The sequence below is a fragment of the Populus nigra genome, chromosome 8 (assembly GCF_951802175.1).
Source record: "Populus nigra chromosome 8, ddPopNigr1.1, whole genome shotgun sequence".
In the NCBI taxonomy this organism is placed as follows: domain Eukaryota; kingdom Viridiplantae; phylum Streptophyta; class Magnoliopsida; order Malpighiales; family Salicaceae; genus Populus; species Populus nigra.
The window spans coordinates 16,915,909-16,934,427 of record NC_084859.1 but is presented as its reverse complement, the minus strand read 5'-3'; the positions used below and the strand labels follow the sequence as shown (position 1 = coordinate 16,934,427).

The window sequence follows — 18,519 nt, the reverse complement described above, 5'->3', positions numbered from 1 at the left end:
TAGTCGTTTCAATATGTATTTAATATGTTAAAATCTTATTTGTCCAGGGTTAATTTGAAAATAATAAATGACTATTATAAAAAGATTTCAATACTCTTAAAAACAAATGTTAAGTTTTTTTAGTGGAAGATAAAATCACCATTTAACTTTTTTGGTGAAATTTTGTTATAAGTGTGCATCTACAATGATAGTCTGTTGTGTGGGATAAGTTCATATAGTAAAAATTTTGGAGGAAAAAACTCAAATTTTTCTCCAACTTTGTTTCCAAACTGAAAATTTGTGACCATATTATTCATTCATTTTTAATTGAATCCCCCAACTAAGAACTCTCCAGTGGGTTCTTGAAAGTTTAGAAATTCCTCAAATTGAGTTCTTCTATTAATATTCATGAATGTTTTCTGTTTAAAGTACAAATGACAACTGGTTTATGAAAAAATTTAACACTTTCATTTTAAGACTTGTGACCGTTTCAGATGAGATATCAAATTGGGAAATTTTACAACTTTGAAAATTTTATTAAAAAATTCGAGGGGCAATATTGAAAATTTTAGATTGTTCGAAATCTAATTTAAGGTTTCCGCATGATATAAACTTTTTTGTAGTAAGGACCACATTGTATATTTGGAGGAAAATGTGCACTATTAGCAAGGCTTTTCACACAAAAAACAAAAAAAAACGAAACTTGACTTAATATAATTGAAATTAGATTGTCATAAAATTAAACATGTATTGTAAGTGAAAATTGATGAGAGTGGCGATGGTGATTTTCGTAAATGTTTTTTTTTTCTACGGAGAATCGAAACGGAAGGAGAAAGAATGAACGGTTTGGATTATTTGGGCAAGGGGTGTGGGAATAATGAAAAAAAAATGATAGCATTAGCTTGTAATTTTCAAACTAGATGAACCAAATTAACAGTTTTTTCCTTGACATGGATTACATTATAATTTTATCTTTTATTTATGCTCTTGTCCTTTAATTTAATCTTCTTTTTTTTTGGATTTCTTCTTCTTCTTCTTCTTCTTCTTCTTCTAATGATAGAAATATCTTCGATATTGCTGGCTGGGAAGTCACTGCATCTCAGACGGGGTGCAGCCGAAACAACACAAGCATCTACAGTTGGACTGGGCCTAAACCACTGCTCTGTGATGGGTCTAGTATAAAACCAACCCGTACATTAATGACAGGCCATTAGCCCAAGTAGAATAATAAAATCGTGCAAAAAAAAGTCAATTATTTTTATTATGGCACCCCCCCACTACCAGCTTTGGCGTAGGGATACGGGCAGGCAACAATGCAAGCATTTTGAAGTCCATCGTTTTTTTTTTAAGAAAAAAAAATGAAAGTGACCGAGTTTCTGAACTCTACATTCTAGCAAGTCATCTCTTATTTGAGGGGGTGCCTCTCACGTAGTTCCCTACCTAACGAATAAAATATCCCATGATCATTTTGAAGAATACTAGCATACATTCTATATAAATTAGGAATTTTATGCATGACAACCCAATAAGCTCAAGTTTCTATCTTCTCGTCCGAACTAGTGTGCTTAACCCAAAAAAGAAAAAAAAAAGAAGAAGGAATGAAGTGCTCTTTTTCCTTTGGTTTTCTCCTCATCCTTGTTCTTCCCTTGATTTTAGCCTCAGCCCAGGACGGAAAATATGAACGCGCGGCCTACCATGATAATTACGAAGGAGCAGTCCAGAAAGATCAAGATTATGAGGGCCAATACCAAGATCAAGAAAAGGGACCAGCTAAGTATGATAAAAATTATGAAAAAGAAAGAACGCCAGCACAGAATGATCAACATTACGACCAAGAAGAACAAGATTATCATGTACCTTCATTGGAGATCTCAACATTGCTGGATAACTTGCCTTCAGATGATCTGGTATCTTTTGGATACTATAGCAAGAGCTGTCCTAAAGCTGAATCCATCATTAATAAACACGTGACCAAATGGGTTGAAGAGGACCGAACCCTTGCTGCGAGTCTCCTGAGGTTGCACTTCCATGACTGTGCCGTGCATGTAAGAATCCCTTCAAACTGTTTCCTTCGTTTGTACATTTATTTTGTTTAGCTATATTTACAATTTCTATTATTTGAATATTTTAGCTCAAATGCTCTTGTCAAATGACCTTCATACATTCCAATTCTCAAATCAACGTAAAAAAATAAATCTAGCAAATCATATCCCTCGGTCTTGCACCCCTGTACAATGCTCGTACCCAAATCCGAGCAACATATGTAGTTACAAGTGATTTTAATTAAACCCTACCTTTCCTCAATGGCATAAAATTAATTGCTTATTTATATATCGTTCTTTACAGGGTTGTGATGGCTCCATTCTGTTGAACCATGAGGGAAGTGAGAGAACAGCAGAGGCAAGCAAGTCTCTTAGGGGGTTTGAAGTAATCGATGCTATCAAAGCTGAGATGGAGAAAGAGTGCCCAAGAACTGTATCGTGCGCTGACATTCTTACCGCAGCCTCTAGAGATGCTACCGTTCTTCTTGGCGGTCCATACTGGGACGTGCCCTATGGAAGGAAAGATGGGAAAGTTTCTATTGACAAGGATGCTGAATTGGTGCCAATGGGCAGGGAAAACATCACTACCCTGATTGAATTCTACCAATCTAATGGTTTGAATGTCCTTGATTTGGTGGTTCTCTCAGGTGAATTAATAGCATAATTATTAGTTTTTAATTAAGAACTTGAGAGCCAAATGTGGATATGGATCTATACTAAATGTAGTTAATGCTCTGTTTTGTGTTTGACAGGGGCACATACAATTGGCAGGGCTACATGCGGTTCACTACAATATAGGCTGTACAACTATGCAGGAACCGGCAGACAAGATGAATCCCTTGATTATAGATACGCGAACTTCTTGAAAAGAAAATGCAGATGGGCCTCTGAGTATGTTGATCTAGATGCTACAACCCCACGGACTTTTGACAATGTTTACTACAAGAATCTTCAAGACAAGATGGGACTTCTGCACACAGATCAATCGCTATATTCTGATTCAAGGACTTCTCCAATTGTTGATGCGTTGGCTGATGCGCCTTCCGATTTCTTCGATCACCAGTTTGCAGTGTCGATGACAAAGCTCGGCAATATTCTAGTCCCTGCAGTTCAAGACGGAGGTGAAATTCGAACCAAGTGCTACTCCGTCAATTCTAATTATTGAAAGACTTTGTTTGTGTAATGTAATTGTTTTCTGAGTTTAATTTGCTCGTAATTTCCATGTTTTGTATTTTTTTTAAAATGATTTTGTCTTCCTGTTTATCAGCTGTGTATCAAAAATGAGAATGTTATTCAACAAATTAACCAATCTATAATGTCAAAATAGTTTTGACCGTCTATGTTTAACCTTAATTTCCAACAGCTAGCGAATTGCAAAGTGATGTTGTTTTTATCTAAAGCATTCCATGATGTTTTCATGTGTCTGACTCGGTCAGTGAGGAACAGGGATTAAGTAAACCTTAAACAAGATTAAATGGAATTTAAATCGGAATCCATAATAAAGTTTATGATATTACTAATTAAATATCCTATGAAATTGGTTAATATGGCTAGAAAAATTTGGAACGAAATACATGATTCAAAACGTGGAAAAGGCTAAATTTCCTTCCAAACAAATTGGTAATGCCAATTGAATCATGTGAAGATACTATTTTGCCCCCGTAACTTAGCCCTCTCCTTACAAATACGGAGGACAAAATAACAAATTGTGAGGGATACTATGTGAAGATACTATTATTAAAGATGGGTATGTTATATATAAATATTCAATGTGTATTTTAAATTTCCCAACAAATCTCCTTTCAGGACTCACCTGGTCAGGAGACTATAGGTTGTTTCCAAACGCTCCCTCACTGCCGTAAAGATCATCATCATCATCAAGCGGTAAACAAAAAAAAAAAAAAAAAAAAACGAAACCCCTCTCGTCGTCAAGCCCAAAAAAACATTATTTATCTAGCTGGCTCTCTGCATATTTTCACCGTCATTAGAACAGGACATTGATAAAGCCATCCACTTATCCCCATCACCCTCGACACATTGCTAAAGCAGTCCACCACCCTTTGCTTTCCTTCTTTTTATATATTCTTTTAGCTTGACTCCTCTCTCTCTCTCATTTGAAATATTCATATTACAAGTCTTTCTTCACAAGACACAAATCCTCTCTTTCCCTTTCAAGCTTGATTCTCACCTTTGCCAACCCTTAGTTTAACTGGACATGAATGTGTATATATATACATGTTAAAATCACTTAACCTTGTGTGATTCTTTATGGTTCATATATATTAATCCATTTTTTTGCATGGCTAGTGATGTAGGATCTCCCTATCTCGCTTCTTTAACCATATTATTTTTCCTTCTTATCATGTTCCACACCACCATGGCCAACAAAGACCATAGATTCCTACTTGGTACCACAAGGGATGGAGGATATTTCAAGAAAAGCCGCATGGAGTTTTCTTCTACGAGACCTGACATGGGCAATGCAAAGACAGTTTCAAAGGCTAATGTTATCCACATTCCTCCACAGAGTAGTAGAAGGAGAGGCCGGTTTCGAGCTCATAGATCTCCATTACCATGGCAAGAAGGAATTTTCAGTGCTAGCGCCCATGAAGTTCCTAGTGGTCCAAATCCCCTTTCCAATAGGTGAAAGGAGATTGAAGTACCAGAGTACTCAAGCTCAACTTTCTTTAATTATGTCTTAGTTTGTGTTTGTTTCTTCTTCTTTTTTTATACAGTTAATTAGGTTTTCTTGTTAGTTCTTATATATATATATATAATGTGAGATCACTACAGTTTATTCTTATAATTATTGGTTTCCCAAACAGTTCCTATCCACCAATCATTTAACCATGAGATATCTGTAAATGATGATAATGATAATATCTGGGGATTTCTTTTGATGTTGAATGCTCATGATTATGCCACACTTCTTCTTTTGTTTGCTTCTCTCAATTATTGCTGCCAATTGCCCTTGGTTTTACTAATTACTGTCCCCTTTTATTAATTTATCTCCCAAGAAAGAAAGAAAAAATCCATCCGAATCATGTAATTTATTCAGTCATCACCACTTGACCAAAAAGATTACAGAAAATAAATGAGTGGGTACGTAATTTGGAAGAATTAAGCCGAAAAGTAATTATATAAAACCTCAAAACAAAATGTCACTAGCATATATATATGTATATAATATTTTTCAGGAGTTATAATAAATTACTAGCATATAGTATTTTTTTTTTCCTTTATGTGAAAAATGGTTTTGCTTGTATAAATTGTATTATGGTTTACAGAAAGCATGATGTTCCTTTGTGAGGGCTGCCCTTCTTCAGTTGTATATGTAATATTTGAATACTCGCAGTCTACAACTGAAGTAATATTGTAATAATTAAGGTATCATTTAGGAACTCCCGTGTAAGGTAACCATTTCAAATCCTTCGAATTTTTTATTTGGATTTATACATCCTTAAATAAAAAGAAGAAAACAAAGTGGAAAAAGTTTGAGTAGTTAATTACTCGCTGGAATTCACTTTGAAGAGCGAGATCGATATATGATAAAAGAGAAAATCAAATACAATATCCATTAAAAATAATAAGAATATTTTCATGTAAGTTAAAAAACATTTTTTATTTTCTCTCTTTTTATGTTTATTTTTTAAAAATTAAATATAAGTAGTTATTCTTGTGGAATCTAAGATTTTTCAAGTGAAAGAGAAGAAGTACAAATTAGTAGAGTTAGCTAAAGCAAATTAAGAGATAGTTGTAATTTCACAAGCAAGTGAAAGGAGGGGACCGCCATTTCCACTTTTGATTCAATATGAAATCAATGTTTATTTGTTTTTTTTTGTTTAGAATTGCGTTTTAAAAGTATATTTAACTTGAAAAATGTTAAATTTATATTTTTTTGTAATTTCTAATAATTTTAATATACTAATGTTAAAAAAAATTTAATATATTATTTTTAAAAATACTATGAATCACACGAGAGGTGGAATAAGAGACATAATGATTAAAAAAATACTTGGGTTTGGGCTTTTGTTTAGGATGAGACTAAATACAATTATGAAAGGGGAAAGAAGGCCCAAATTACCATAGTTTTGCGTGTAAAGCTGGCGTGAAGGGTCCCTTTTCTTTCCTCATTTCAATTTCCCAAAATATCCCTGCTTCTCTCCTGTTTACCACATTTGCTGCCACTCTGTCTCTTTCATTCTTAAAGATGCATGAATCACCATGAAAGGGTCCTCTCTGTCCATATCTGCCTCAACCATGTCTTCATCCTCTTGTTGGCTACCTCCACTTGTATGTTTTTTAATGCAAGGAACTGCCTGTATGGCTGTATTAATTTGTCCCGAGTAAACTTAGACAGGAAACAAGGATGGATTTAATTCGAACTTTGAGAAATATATTTGAAACGATCGATCAAGTACTTATTCTTTATGATGACCAGCGTAAAAACTTGCACTGCCAAAAAGAAAAAAGGAAGTCCAATGCCTGGCCAAACAGAGAGAAAAGGGAATCTAGCTAGCTATATATTGTTCAAGGATTTTTTACTTTTAAGTTATGACGTTTTGAATGATCACATATTCCTTTGTGGAACGCAAGCATTCGTGCATGGAGTGGGTTCGAAATCATCCCATTAAGATTACGAGCTAGTTAAGATTCGACTGTAGATTATAATATAATGTTTCTTTTTTCTTTTCTTTTTTGGTTGATTGGTTTCTTTTTTCTTTTTAATACTTCAATTTGTTCGTATGAAGTTCTGTTAATTTGAAATCGAGTTTAATGGTTTGTTTTGGCTGTCTAACTTGTAGGATCCTAGGGTATCAGGAAAAAAATCTATTGCTCAGTTAATGCTTGATTTTGGTAAAATTAAATGAAATTTTATTAATTGAAACAATTAAAATTATGGGAATCGAATTTTACCAATAGACAAATATTCAACTGTTTTTTCTTTAAAGAATCAAGTACTCGATTGCATGGGAAGGGTAAAGATCAACACTTTTTTTCACTCAATTTTTTTTTCCAACTTGATCCTTTAAAATTGAGTTTATTTGGAATTGAACTTAATAATATTTTTTTGGTTTCCTAGAATAGGGATCCCTCAATATCAAGGAAAAATCTTGACGCATGAGATATGATTCAATTTTATTGATTTAAAATAATTAAAGCTTGATGAATCAAATTTAAAATTAATAAAAATTACAAGTGAATTCAACAAGTAGTGGCAAAGAGGTTAACATATACATTGCACGCGTCAGCGTGTGAAGGGAGCTATCGCGCTTTAGCAACGTGTGCAGTTTCCTCTAATGTCTAAACGCCACCATCCTTGGTGGCCCTGAAACGTCTCAACGAGATCTACTAGTTGTGCGACCCGTGTAGTTGATGGAGACATGTGGTGGCTTCCTTTTTATTTTTATTTTCCTTTTCCTTTCTCTTCTTTCCTTGGTTTATGCACTCATTCTCTCCAAATTACATTTATAATCTTTTTAATACCACCAACTTAAACACAAATAACTAGATTAACATTTGGTAAGTGGATGTGCTCTTCACATTATTATCTGAGATTTGATTTCTAATTAAGGCTACAAGAAAACAGTTTACTGTTTGTAAAGTAAGACAAGCATTAAACCTAGTTGCTTCACTACTGATGAAGTAATTAGAGAGTGTGCCTCTACTCTCCAAACCGTAGAATCTACTGAAGCCTCAAGATTATACTATTTCATGTGTTTATGTATCAATACATAATCATAGATGAAAATGCACACAGTTTCACAACTCAATATATAGCCGTTATACTTGTAGAGACAGATATTGACAGGGAGAAATGCAAAGAAATTTTCAAAGAGAGCCCGTTATAGACATTGTTTCCATCTTCTCGTTTTTGTTAGTTTTTTTTTTTAAAAAATTATTAAAAACTAATATTTTGTTTATATGCTGTCCATGATAGTCTTAACCCCTCTATAGATGTGTTTTATACGTGGACTCCTCATCATGGGAGATATACGTACCAATCTATATCCCTATAAGTTTTTTCTTCTAAAATATTAACGTCCATTTCAACTGCCTAAGAAGCAGGTATCAGAAATTCGAACTTATAATAAGTTATATGAATCTTGGATTTGGGTTTACCCCCTCATGGGAAATCCATTCATGATTCCAGTCCAACATTGTTGATGCATCGGTTCCAATATAAATGACCTATTTAAAGAGTATCTAAAATCTAAACTTGCACCAGGAAGAAAGAGGAGGAGGAGGAGGAGGAGGAAGAGTAAATTTGCATATCTAGCATGCCTAACTAGGAGACTGTTATAATTTGCTTGAAATAACCATTGATTAGTATACTTACATGTTTAATAATCTTACAGACTTATAATTTACAAATTCACAAATTAGTGTTACTATAACACTATGTATACTATGATGCTGCATATATATAAAGGTGACAAGATATTTGTAATGGATTATATTCCCTCACTTTCAATCATTATAAAAACTTTGCTAAAAGCAAGTTTAAGTCAAGACAGAGACGCCCATATGCATGTTTTGTTAGTATTTGCCATTGCCACAAGTCTAGAAGAACGGGCAGTAAGATGGTTTACTTTTGGCAATCAAAGCATCATGCTGTCTTCGCTTTTGATTTTGAGGAGTTCAATCACTTTAAGAAACTTTTGTAACAAAGACTCAAACCATACCTGCCTTCCTGTATTGCCTGCACTATATATGAGAGACTGTAGTTTTAAAACAACGCTTTGAAACATCAAACACCAGCAGTCTTGTCATCTTCAAAGGGAAAAGAACTGCTTGTCTCCCTCGATCAAAGTGAATAAAGGAGAATTTTCATAGCTGTTTTCCTTTCTTTTTACCCTTTACTAAAAGTTAAATTGTGGTCTGGTGCCTCTGCTTTTTGCATGGATAAGAAAACTTGAAAGCTACAGTTTTGGGGCTGGATTGAATGACATTTGGGTCACCTCACAAAACGCATGCACGCATGCATGCTGAACATCTATATATGGGTATAAAAAATTTGGTGTTTTCTTGGTTTTTAGCACAATAAAAAAAAAATAACACGGTAGAGAGAATATTAAAGATCTAGTATAGTTAAAACCCTACTATTGCACAATTTTATACAAAAATAAAACCATGATCCTCATTTTTTCCCTTTCCCCTTTTATTTCCCCTTTCCTCGTAGGCAATTGCCCCCACCCCCCAACTTCAAATCGAGATCACCACCGTCAAGCCATTTCCAGTCAAAAATACCACCACCGATCATCATAACCACCACCCATATTATATACTCGAATCGAGATCACCACCGCAGGTCAAGCCATTTCCAGTCAAAAGTGCCACCACCTGTCATCATAACCACCACCTATATTCTATATTTAGATGTATATTCAACACTTTTTTTATTATTAATTTGATGTAATTTATGCTAATGTGTGTTAATTTAATTTTAAAAAAACAACAGGCTTTATAATCGGACAAAAACCTGGCCACCTCACTTTACTATAAAACAGTACAACCGATCAAATCCATATGATGTGCTCTCAATCAGAGAAAATGGATGCTTAGTTAGCAGTATATTAGGAAAAGAAGACAAAAACTAGGTGCCTCACAGTGTAATAGCTAGGAGACAAACTTTTGGTTGTGCTGTTTAGTATCTATCCTCCTCTAGGAAATTGGTTTTCTTGCCCCTTGAATTATAACACATGCATCAGTCAGGTTCATATTTAATATTTTTTTACTAATTTTAATAGATCCTTAGGGTTTTTCTTGATAAATTAACGAGTTTGGTTATTTATTGAATAAAAATGTTTGATATTTAATTTAGTATTTTATAAAAAAATCTTCAAAGTTTCTAATTTTAAATCACATAAAACATATTTATTCAGTTAAAATTAAATTCATAGTATATTTTTTTTATTTGATTTTGAGATGAATGTACATGCTCCTATACAGCTATACTAAGAATAGGAAATAATAACAAAGACCATTAATTGTTTGAATAAAATTAATTTAATATGCATGAACAGATATCTATTAAAATATGATAGCACATATCACCATTATCATTCCCTTCAATTTGTCCAAAGCATTCTAAGGTAATGAGAAATAATTACTAGAGTTCAAGTGATATACAAATTAGAGATGATGACAGCACCTGAGTCTTTTCTTTTCCTGTAAAATCTCTATTAGAATAGTCCTTCCTGCTACTCTTGATGGACTGTATTTTTTTCTAATAACTTTTTGTTTTTAACAAGGCTCAAGCCCTAGAAGGATCCAAAAATAGATTTGGGTCCAGGCTCCGTGGCCTGGGCCTAGTGCCAAGAGCGCAACCTGGCACCTCTTAAGGCCAGACTTGGCATCATGAAAGATGGAGCGATTATAAAAGATATTGTCTAGAATTTAAAACTTGATGTGGAGTCCATCAATCTATCAGTCTTAGGGGGAGGAAAGTTATCATTTGGTCAAGCCTTGTTCAAATCCATGAAGTTCACACACATCTGTCACTTGCCAGTGATTTTCTTCACCATCACAACATTTGCCAGTCAGTAGTAGGGGTACATCACTTCTCGAAAGAAACCAGTGGAAAGAAGTTTATCCACCTCCTCTGTTATTGCCTTTTGCCTCTCTCCCCCAAAATTTATTTTCTTCTGCCAATGCCACCACCCACCATGGCCAAACCACCATCAAACCATGGCCAAACCATCATTGAAACCTTCCTAGCAACACTCCAAACGCAAGCAAAAGATCAAAAAGCCTTTTTGAACACAAATTAAACACCCACGTACATATACATATATAACACCATCACCCACCTAGGACATATTCCATGATCAAACTACCATCAAAACCTCATTTACAACCTCATTTACAACACCCGCAACAAGGGTAATGTGCCTAGCAACATTGAAGTTGGTGCCGACATCAATGATAACAATGACAGTTTTAGTAACAATGATGATGTTCACCTAAGCTACAATAACAATCACCGCGGCCTCAACCTTAGCCTCCTACACTTCCACAGCCACCACATCACCATATCCAGTGCCACTGCCACTGTTCTAATTTGCATATTCATAATTGAAGTATGCTAGTAGGCATTTGGGCATGTCAATGGTATTCTCTTGCTATAGAGTTGTTGTTTGGTGCAAATGAATGAGATTGACACAACATGCATGAGTTGAGAACAAACATTAGGCTTCTTTTTTTCCTCTTTATTCATCTACCTTTTGCCTCGAAAGGACCGTACGGGAAAAACAATTCTTAACAGTTAACACTAACAAATTGCCCTTAATTGGCTATCACAAAGAAAAATCCTTAAAGACTTTCTCAATAGCTACTCATGGAGCAGTTTGCCTTTATTTTTTAAATTGAAAGCAAACATTAAAACTAAAACCAAGAATTACATGTTTTAGAAGCCCACTAACCAGCATATAGATGAAGGCATAAAAATAGTACGAGAAGAGTACATGTTTCCTTTGACCTGCAAAACATCACATCCAGGGTATTTACCATAATTTCACTGAAATGAACAGTTCCAAATGCTCAAGCTCATGTTCAATGCATCACACAAGAGGAGAAGTTATTGTGTTAAACAATTGCTGCAGGAAAGGAAAAGAACTGAAAAGGAAAGAAAGCACTATTCATCTGAAATCATCAAGTTCAAATATTGCACAAAACAGAATTGCTGCAATGACCAAGATTTTCACAGACTAGCTCTTCACTGAACAAAATAAATACAAAACAAAACAACCAGCTGGGAAGTTGCCACTTGCTTTGCTGTAGGAGGAATACAATGCAAAAAAAAAATTTAAGTGCGAAATTCCAATGATATTGATCTCTCTATGATTTAGGTTTTAGCTAGCAATATAAAAGTAAAAAAAAAAAAAATGGCACGGTAAAATTGGGATCAAACCCATGAACTACTGCTATTGACCTTGTTTTTTTTTTACCAAACTCAAAATTTTATGTTTTTAAGTTCATCTATTTCCTAATAATAGCACTTCACTTCTTCTTCTTTTTTTTTTGAAAACTTTAAATGAAGTGCAATAAATAGGAGAGATATGATCCAGGCATACCTTCAACAATTTCTTACTTACTCCCTTAATTTTTATTTTATTTTTTTCGTTTCACTTTAACTTAAGGTTTTGAATGGTGAGACAAATTTAACACCTGACTCAATACCTATGTGCTAATGCTAATTTTAGTTCTATTGGTCTTCGTGACTCCTAGACTAGAAGTCAATTTATTTACATGATATCATACTCTCAAAGTTCCATAATATTATTTATCTAAGATGAATGTTCACTTCCAGGACTACTTGGCAACAAATCTGGTGCCTGCAAAATTTATCATATCTAAAGGATTTAATACCTCAAACCATTGTTTACTAGAACTGGGACCTTGTCTGCCCAGTGATGAATAAGGTATTCTATGCCTTATAAGTCTATCTGAAACCCTTTCTTGTTTTTCACGAACATCAACTGTCAAAATTGCTCCATTTATTAGCCCACATAAAACAACATTCCCCTGCAGCAAAATAAAAAACAGATATATTTCAGATATTGTAGGCAATTGATTGACAAAGAAAGTCTGTAGTGACAAATGGCAATAATCCTTTGTAATTATGTTCCATGTGCCTCATGATCTTTAAAATGAGATTAAATTTATGAATGAAATAATGAGCAGAAAGCCATCCAGATTACTATACCACTAGCAGCTGGAGATGTCAGCAAGCCAACCTAAACTTTAGAAATAGAATCAATTTCTTTTTCCATCATTTTCAGCCTGTCAAGCTGCTAAACCACAGATATAAATGCAAGATGGCAACTTTTTCACTTTCGTCTACCCATCAGATAGCATTTAGTTACTGTTTTAGGACAGAAAAAACAGAGACAGTAGAGACAGGAGGGGCATGTCTCTCATGTACTTCGGAAGTACAAAAATTCCCTACAAGATTATAACACAAACAAATTTATAAATTTATTTTATGTCTCTGTCTCTGTCTATTTAATCAAGCATATTTTTGCCCCCACTGTCCCCGTCTCTTTTTTCCTAAGATGGTAACCAAATGCCACCTTAGAGAATGATTCACTTTGTGGATACTGAAAATTTGACCAAATAAGTCGGTTTGGTTTTAGCTCGAGGTTCAGGAGAAAATATGCTTTATCAACTTATCAAACCATTTTCACTTCTTTAACAATCATAGTACAGTCATGTGAGATGATAATGTCCTGGTGGCCATGAGGCAACTTAATGCGGGTGTTGTACCAAAAAGATTAGAATGTTACCGATGGATTGAGCTGTTGAGCCAAAACATCACTTTTGCTTCTACACACCCATGATGCCATTCCAGTTACCAAATTGACCAGGGCAGCTCCCAGATTTGTTCCTGTAACAGCCAAAATAAACAAAAATGTTAATTCATGAAAATAACATAGAATTAATGTCAATGCGTTGTAGCTATCCCTGAACTCCTACCAAACTAATCATTAACACCCAGGTGGTCAATTATAGATACAGACTGGGACTGGCAAGTTTCTATTTATCTTTTTAAAGCATCAATCTGAATGAGAAAAGAACTAAACTAAACCTGATAACATGCAAAACTCCAAGACACGGTTTTCTAGCTAAGTTCTATTTCCTCACTCCAGAGTAGTGAACATAACACATATCTAAGCTAATTTCAAGACTGATAAGCTACAATAAAAACAAGACAGGAAAAAAAAGAACAAAAGAATACTTGCCAATCACTGCCTGACTTGAGTTAGGATTGCAATCTGCAGTCCAAATGGTGCAATTGAAAGATGCAGCCTTAAACAACATTCGACCTATAGCAGAACTTGAATCAAAATTGACTGGTTCAACAAGGTTAAGAATATAAACAGATCCTCCAGATGTCTCTGATCCGAGAGTAGCTAACCTGTTTCCTTAAATTAAGGAATTACAAGTGTGAAATAGAATTCCCTGCTTTCATAACAAAACAGTAAATAACAAGTATGATAAGTGAAAAGGGAATGGCTAAAGCAAACAAGATGTGCCAAGAGTAAATTGGAAATACATAAGTTACAAAGACGACACCCAAGACAAACAAATATGTCAAATCTCCTGAACAATCAGGACAGTGAAATCAAACATGGGATAAACAAGTTCAATTGCACATATATTGAGTTGTGATTTTTAAAAGAAAAACCATATGTACATGTAAATTAAAAGCAACGGACAATTAATTTAAGTACAGCATGAAATTCAAGATTAGGAAAGTTACCCACACCATAAAATTTTTTTTCCTTCAATCTCTTTGTCTACCAAACTATTGGCTTGGGAGCAAAAAATGCAATATAAAATGATGGAAGTTCTATCTTTTGCCACACCATTTTGCTCTCTTTATCGAGGTGAACACCACAACATTTTACTATTGAGCAACAACTCAAGCTCTAAAACTGAAAGATCACAAACTTTCGTACCTTTTTAGAGCATTTCGAATTTATTAAGTAAAAGCAGGTTCTTCTTAAACCAGAAATAGCATAGCATATGAAACACATGCACGAAGAGAAAATAATTGACCAATGAAGTCCCAAAATTTGGGAAGTGCAAATGTTACTAAAAGAAAGAATGGAAGGTGATAAATATGCCACATCACCTGAAAGGGGTTAGAAGAATTGTAAACGATATAAATAAAGTAATTGATTTTATTAATCCTTTGCTTCTCATAATACTCGTGTATGAAAAGGCATCCAATTTTGATCAATTACGACTAATGTGCACATAACCCTCAGTCCTGCAAAGCTAGGAAGAAGGAGCAAGTGTTGGAGTTGAGATTCTACCTTTGCCATAAAAGAAAATGAAAAGCAGAGCTAATGTAGGAGCACACTACGGGACACATTGCAATATATGTCATCAAAGGGTAAATTTTGCTAGGCAGCCGAAATATAAACATGCTTGAGGATAGGGCTTAGAAGCTGTAGTCACCAAGCCACACACACACACACACACACACACACACACAAGAAACACTGACCTGGGTATTGGCTGTGGATGGTTCTTGAGCATTGTTTGTAGAAGAAGAAGAACCCGGAATTGAACCTTCAAGAGGGGAATACCGATTCTTCTCTTTATCATAATAAAACCCCAGAAGTTCTACCAGCAACTTATTACTATTAACAACAAATCAAATTAAGAAGAAGAAACCTTGTGGCATGCTTTCCCAAGTAATAAAGAACTGTCTTTGTGAGTATCTTCTTCGTTTGTTTGGGCTGCGGAAGAAAGAGAGATCAAGGGAGAAGCAAGCGGCGGGTAACGGCGCTCTTGAAACAGTTGCTGATGGTTTTACGTAGCCAATGTTCCATCTCGGGCGGTTGGTTCGAGTTCGACCCAAGCTGAGCTACCTCGGAAGTAAGTAATAACGGAAACCCCGTTCAGGTCGTGTGGTGTTGGGTCGGGTTTTCCTGGCGTTGGTTTATACAAAGTTATCAAACCAATTTGATAGTTGATCTGGCCAAGAAATTGAGTATTGAGTTACACGAGTTGAATCAGATCAACTCAAAAAATTAATTTTTTTTTAAAAAATTTAATATTTCATATAAAAAAATTTAAAAACAATTCATGTGAATATATATTATATATGTTATGAATAATGAAGTTTAAAACATTATTTTAAAAGGTTTTTTTATTCTACATTGAAAAAATATTATGATATTATTTTAAGTTGAAGTATTTAAACTAATTTTTTTTATTATTTCACATTAAAAAAGCATAATTTTTTTCTTTCGAATATAGAGTATATATATTAAAAAATTTTAAATCTCATATTGAAAAAATAATTTTTTTCTTGTAAACATAGAGTATATATACTAAAGAATTTCAAATCCTACATTATTAAAATAAAACATTCTTTTAGTAAACTTTGAAAATAGTTAATAACCAACTAAAAATATATATAAAAAAAGAGAATATCTAGTTAAAAAAAAAACACGTTTTAAAAAAAAAATTCTATCGAGTTTTGCTAGGTTGCTTGAGTCATGGATTAACTATTTTTTTATTCTTGATGGTCTTTAACTTTACCCAAACCGGTCTATCTACTATATCGAGCAGTCCTAAATTGATGGCGGGGCCTATCTTGATTTAGAGCGTGTTTGGCAGTGTGGTTGCGGGTGCTTTTCAAATAACTTTTCGTGCCAAAATGCATGCCAACGATGTTTTTTTATTTTTTAAAAATTATTTTTGACATCAGCACATCAAAACGATCCAAAACGTACAAATCATATTAAATTTTATCAAAAAAAAAAAAAAAATTTTCAAATTTTTTAGGAACACGGCCGCAGCCGCGTTCCCAAACGGTGCCTTAATATCTATGGGTTTACAAGAAAGAACATTATTCGGTTTAATACGACAACTAAATAGAATAATTAATTGTTAGACTGGATTGAAGATTACCTCAAGGTCCTAAACCTCCTAAAAAGTTGTGCCTCTAAATTAGTTGTTAGATGTTAAGAAATATTTTTTTTTCAAGAATTATATGAATAAATGGTGGAAATTATGAATTATATGAATAAATGGTGGAAATTATGATAGAAGAAAAGGAACTTGTTCAATTCTTATTCTTTTTATCTTTTCACTCCTTACAAAGAATATTCACCAACATAATGATTCGCTAATATTTTTTTCATTATTTTCTTAAAAAATGAAAATTTAATGAATGAAAATCATGATATTACCAATAAAAAATTTAAATATTAGAATTTTTAAAAAAATTATAATGATATTACCAATAATTTTGATTTTCTTTCATTTTGTCTTCTTCAAATATTCCAACAAATCTATTAACATAATCAAGCATTTTAGTGATGGAGTGATTATGGAGATTTTTGTTCACGATTTAATGATAAAATATTCAAAATCTTCATGGTTTTATTGTAATGGATGAAAAAAAAGAATTAAAAAAAAAAACCTTTCTGGGCTGGTGGAAATTTCATATTGTACGTGTTGTTGCTATTATTAGTAGTCGGGCCTCACACGATTGGTAATAATTTACCACACGAGCTAGTTGTTTTTACACATGTTGCTTTTTATTAAAAAAAAAATTGTATGAATGAGCAGCACCTCTAGAAAACATTACACATATATTTGGGAGGAATCCAACCTAAACCTATCTCAGATACCTTTTAAGAATGGTGCAAATCAACCACAGATATATGATTTTTCAAAAAATTCAACGACAAGACTCAAAATATGAGACATGAATCTTAGTTTTATTGTTCAAATCATATTAATGAAATTCATAACCTCTTGAGCCATAAAAAACCAAAGATTTAATTACCCAGCATAACAGGGATGATCTATTAGGTTAACCTAAATTCTCGGTGGCCCGACATAACCGGAATAAAATCTAATTTTTTAATATATTTTTAATAAATTTTAAAAATATAAAATTAATTTATGAATATTTAGCCTCATATTTTTTTATAAATTATATCCACATGGATTATTTCTTAACTTTTTTATATGAGATATCTATATTACACCTTATACCTCACATTTATTTTTTATAGTTTATATCCACATAAATTATTTTTTATTTTTTTGATATGGGATAACTATACTATACTTCATGCCTCACATTTCTTTTTATAGTCTACATCCATATGAATTATTTCTAAATTTTTAGATACTTAATAACTATAGTACACCTCATGTTTCATAATTTTTTTTTTATAGTCTACATCTACATGTATTATTTCAAAACTTTTTCATATAGGATATTAAACTTTAAGTATTTTTATTTTTTCAGATTAACCCAAATCACTCCATATATATATATGACCTGGAACTAAGCTTTTTGGCCGAATCAATTTCAAACCAGGATTAACAACTATGAGTTCAACTAAACCTTTAGGAGCTTTTACACTTGTTGTTACTTAAAAACAGTATGAACCAAAACAATCCATTTCTATTCTGATGATTGAAATTGAAAAAAGAAAATCATTTTAGAGAATGATAGTGAAAGAACCTGTATATAATTCAATAGGTACTGTAATTAATCTGTGAAATTGATGACGGAGAGGGAATTCAAAGTGCAATCTTGAAGAATAATTTAAGCATAGAACCCAAAGTCTTCCCTCCCTAATATTTGCCAAGGCAGTGGCATTGATCATCACGCGTCATTTTTGGTTTGAATGTACAGCGCCCTTAATTTAATTAATTTGTAGCTAGCTAGAATGGGGTAAATTACCACCAAACTACATAATTGACAGCATCATGTCTCCTTGAATAATATCGTAGGTTGTCTTTACAAGTCTTTGCTGTTGTTCTGGTGGACAAAAGGTCTCTGTTTTAAAAGGGGAAACAATACTTTTTGTATAAAAATGGCCCTAGCTCGGTACAAATCGTTATTTTCGAAACGGTTTTAAGCATGAAATTACAAGATATATTAATTATTTTCACAAACCATTACATAAATTAATTAAACATGAGAAAAGAAAATCCAACTAATTATAATTAT

At 33.3% G+C, this 18,519-nt stretch overlaps 2 protein-coding genes across 4 annotated transcripts; one reads left to right on the top strand and one right to left on the bottom strand.

Moving 5' to 3' along the window:
- Window positions 1–1,515: 1,515 nt before the first annotated feature.
- On the top strand, window positions 1,516–3,361 carry LOC133702274 (peroxidase 7). Its single transcript, XM_062126585.1, has 3 exons — window positions 1,516–2,024; window positions 2,326–2,668; window positions 2,774–3,361. The coding sequence occupies exons 1-3, from the start codon at window positions 1,578–1,580 to the stop codon at window positions 3,184–3,186; spliced, it is 1,203 nt and encodes a 400-aa protein (XP_061982569.1). The 5' UTR covers window positions 1,516–1,577; the 3' UTR covers window positions 3,187–3,361.
- A 6,690-nt stretch (window positions 3,362–10,051) lies between these two features.
- LOC133701221 (uncharacterized) lies at window positions 10,052–15,449 on the bottom strand. Of its 3 annotated transcripts, none has more exons than XM_062125062.1 (7): window positions 15,210–15,449; window positions 15,040–15,126; window positions 13,766–13,941; window positions 13,310–13,410; window positions 12,393–12,548; window positions 11,447–11,502; window positions 10,052–10,738 (listed from the first exon to the last, which is right to left on the bottom strand). In XM_062125062.1, exons 2-7 carry the CDS (start codon window positions 15,069–15,071, stop codon window positions 10,660–10,662), a joined length of 600 nt encoding a protein of 199 aa, XP_061981046.1. In that variant the 5' UTR covers window positions 15,072–15,126; window positions 15,210–15,449; the 3' UTR covers window positions 10,052–10,659. The 3 variants fall into 3 exon arrangements, with proteins under 3 accessions (XP_061981046.1, XP_061981047.1, XP_061981045.1); XM_062125063.1 differs by having other exon boundaries at window positions 15,040–15,104; XM_062125061.1 differs by having other exon boundaries at window positions 15,040–15,448.
- Between the last annotated feature and the right edge of the window lie 3,070 nt (window positions 15,450–18,519).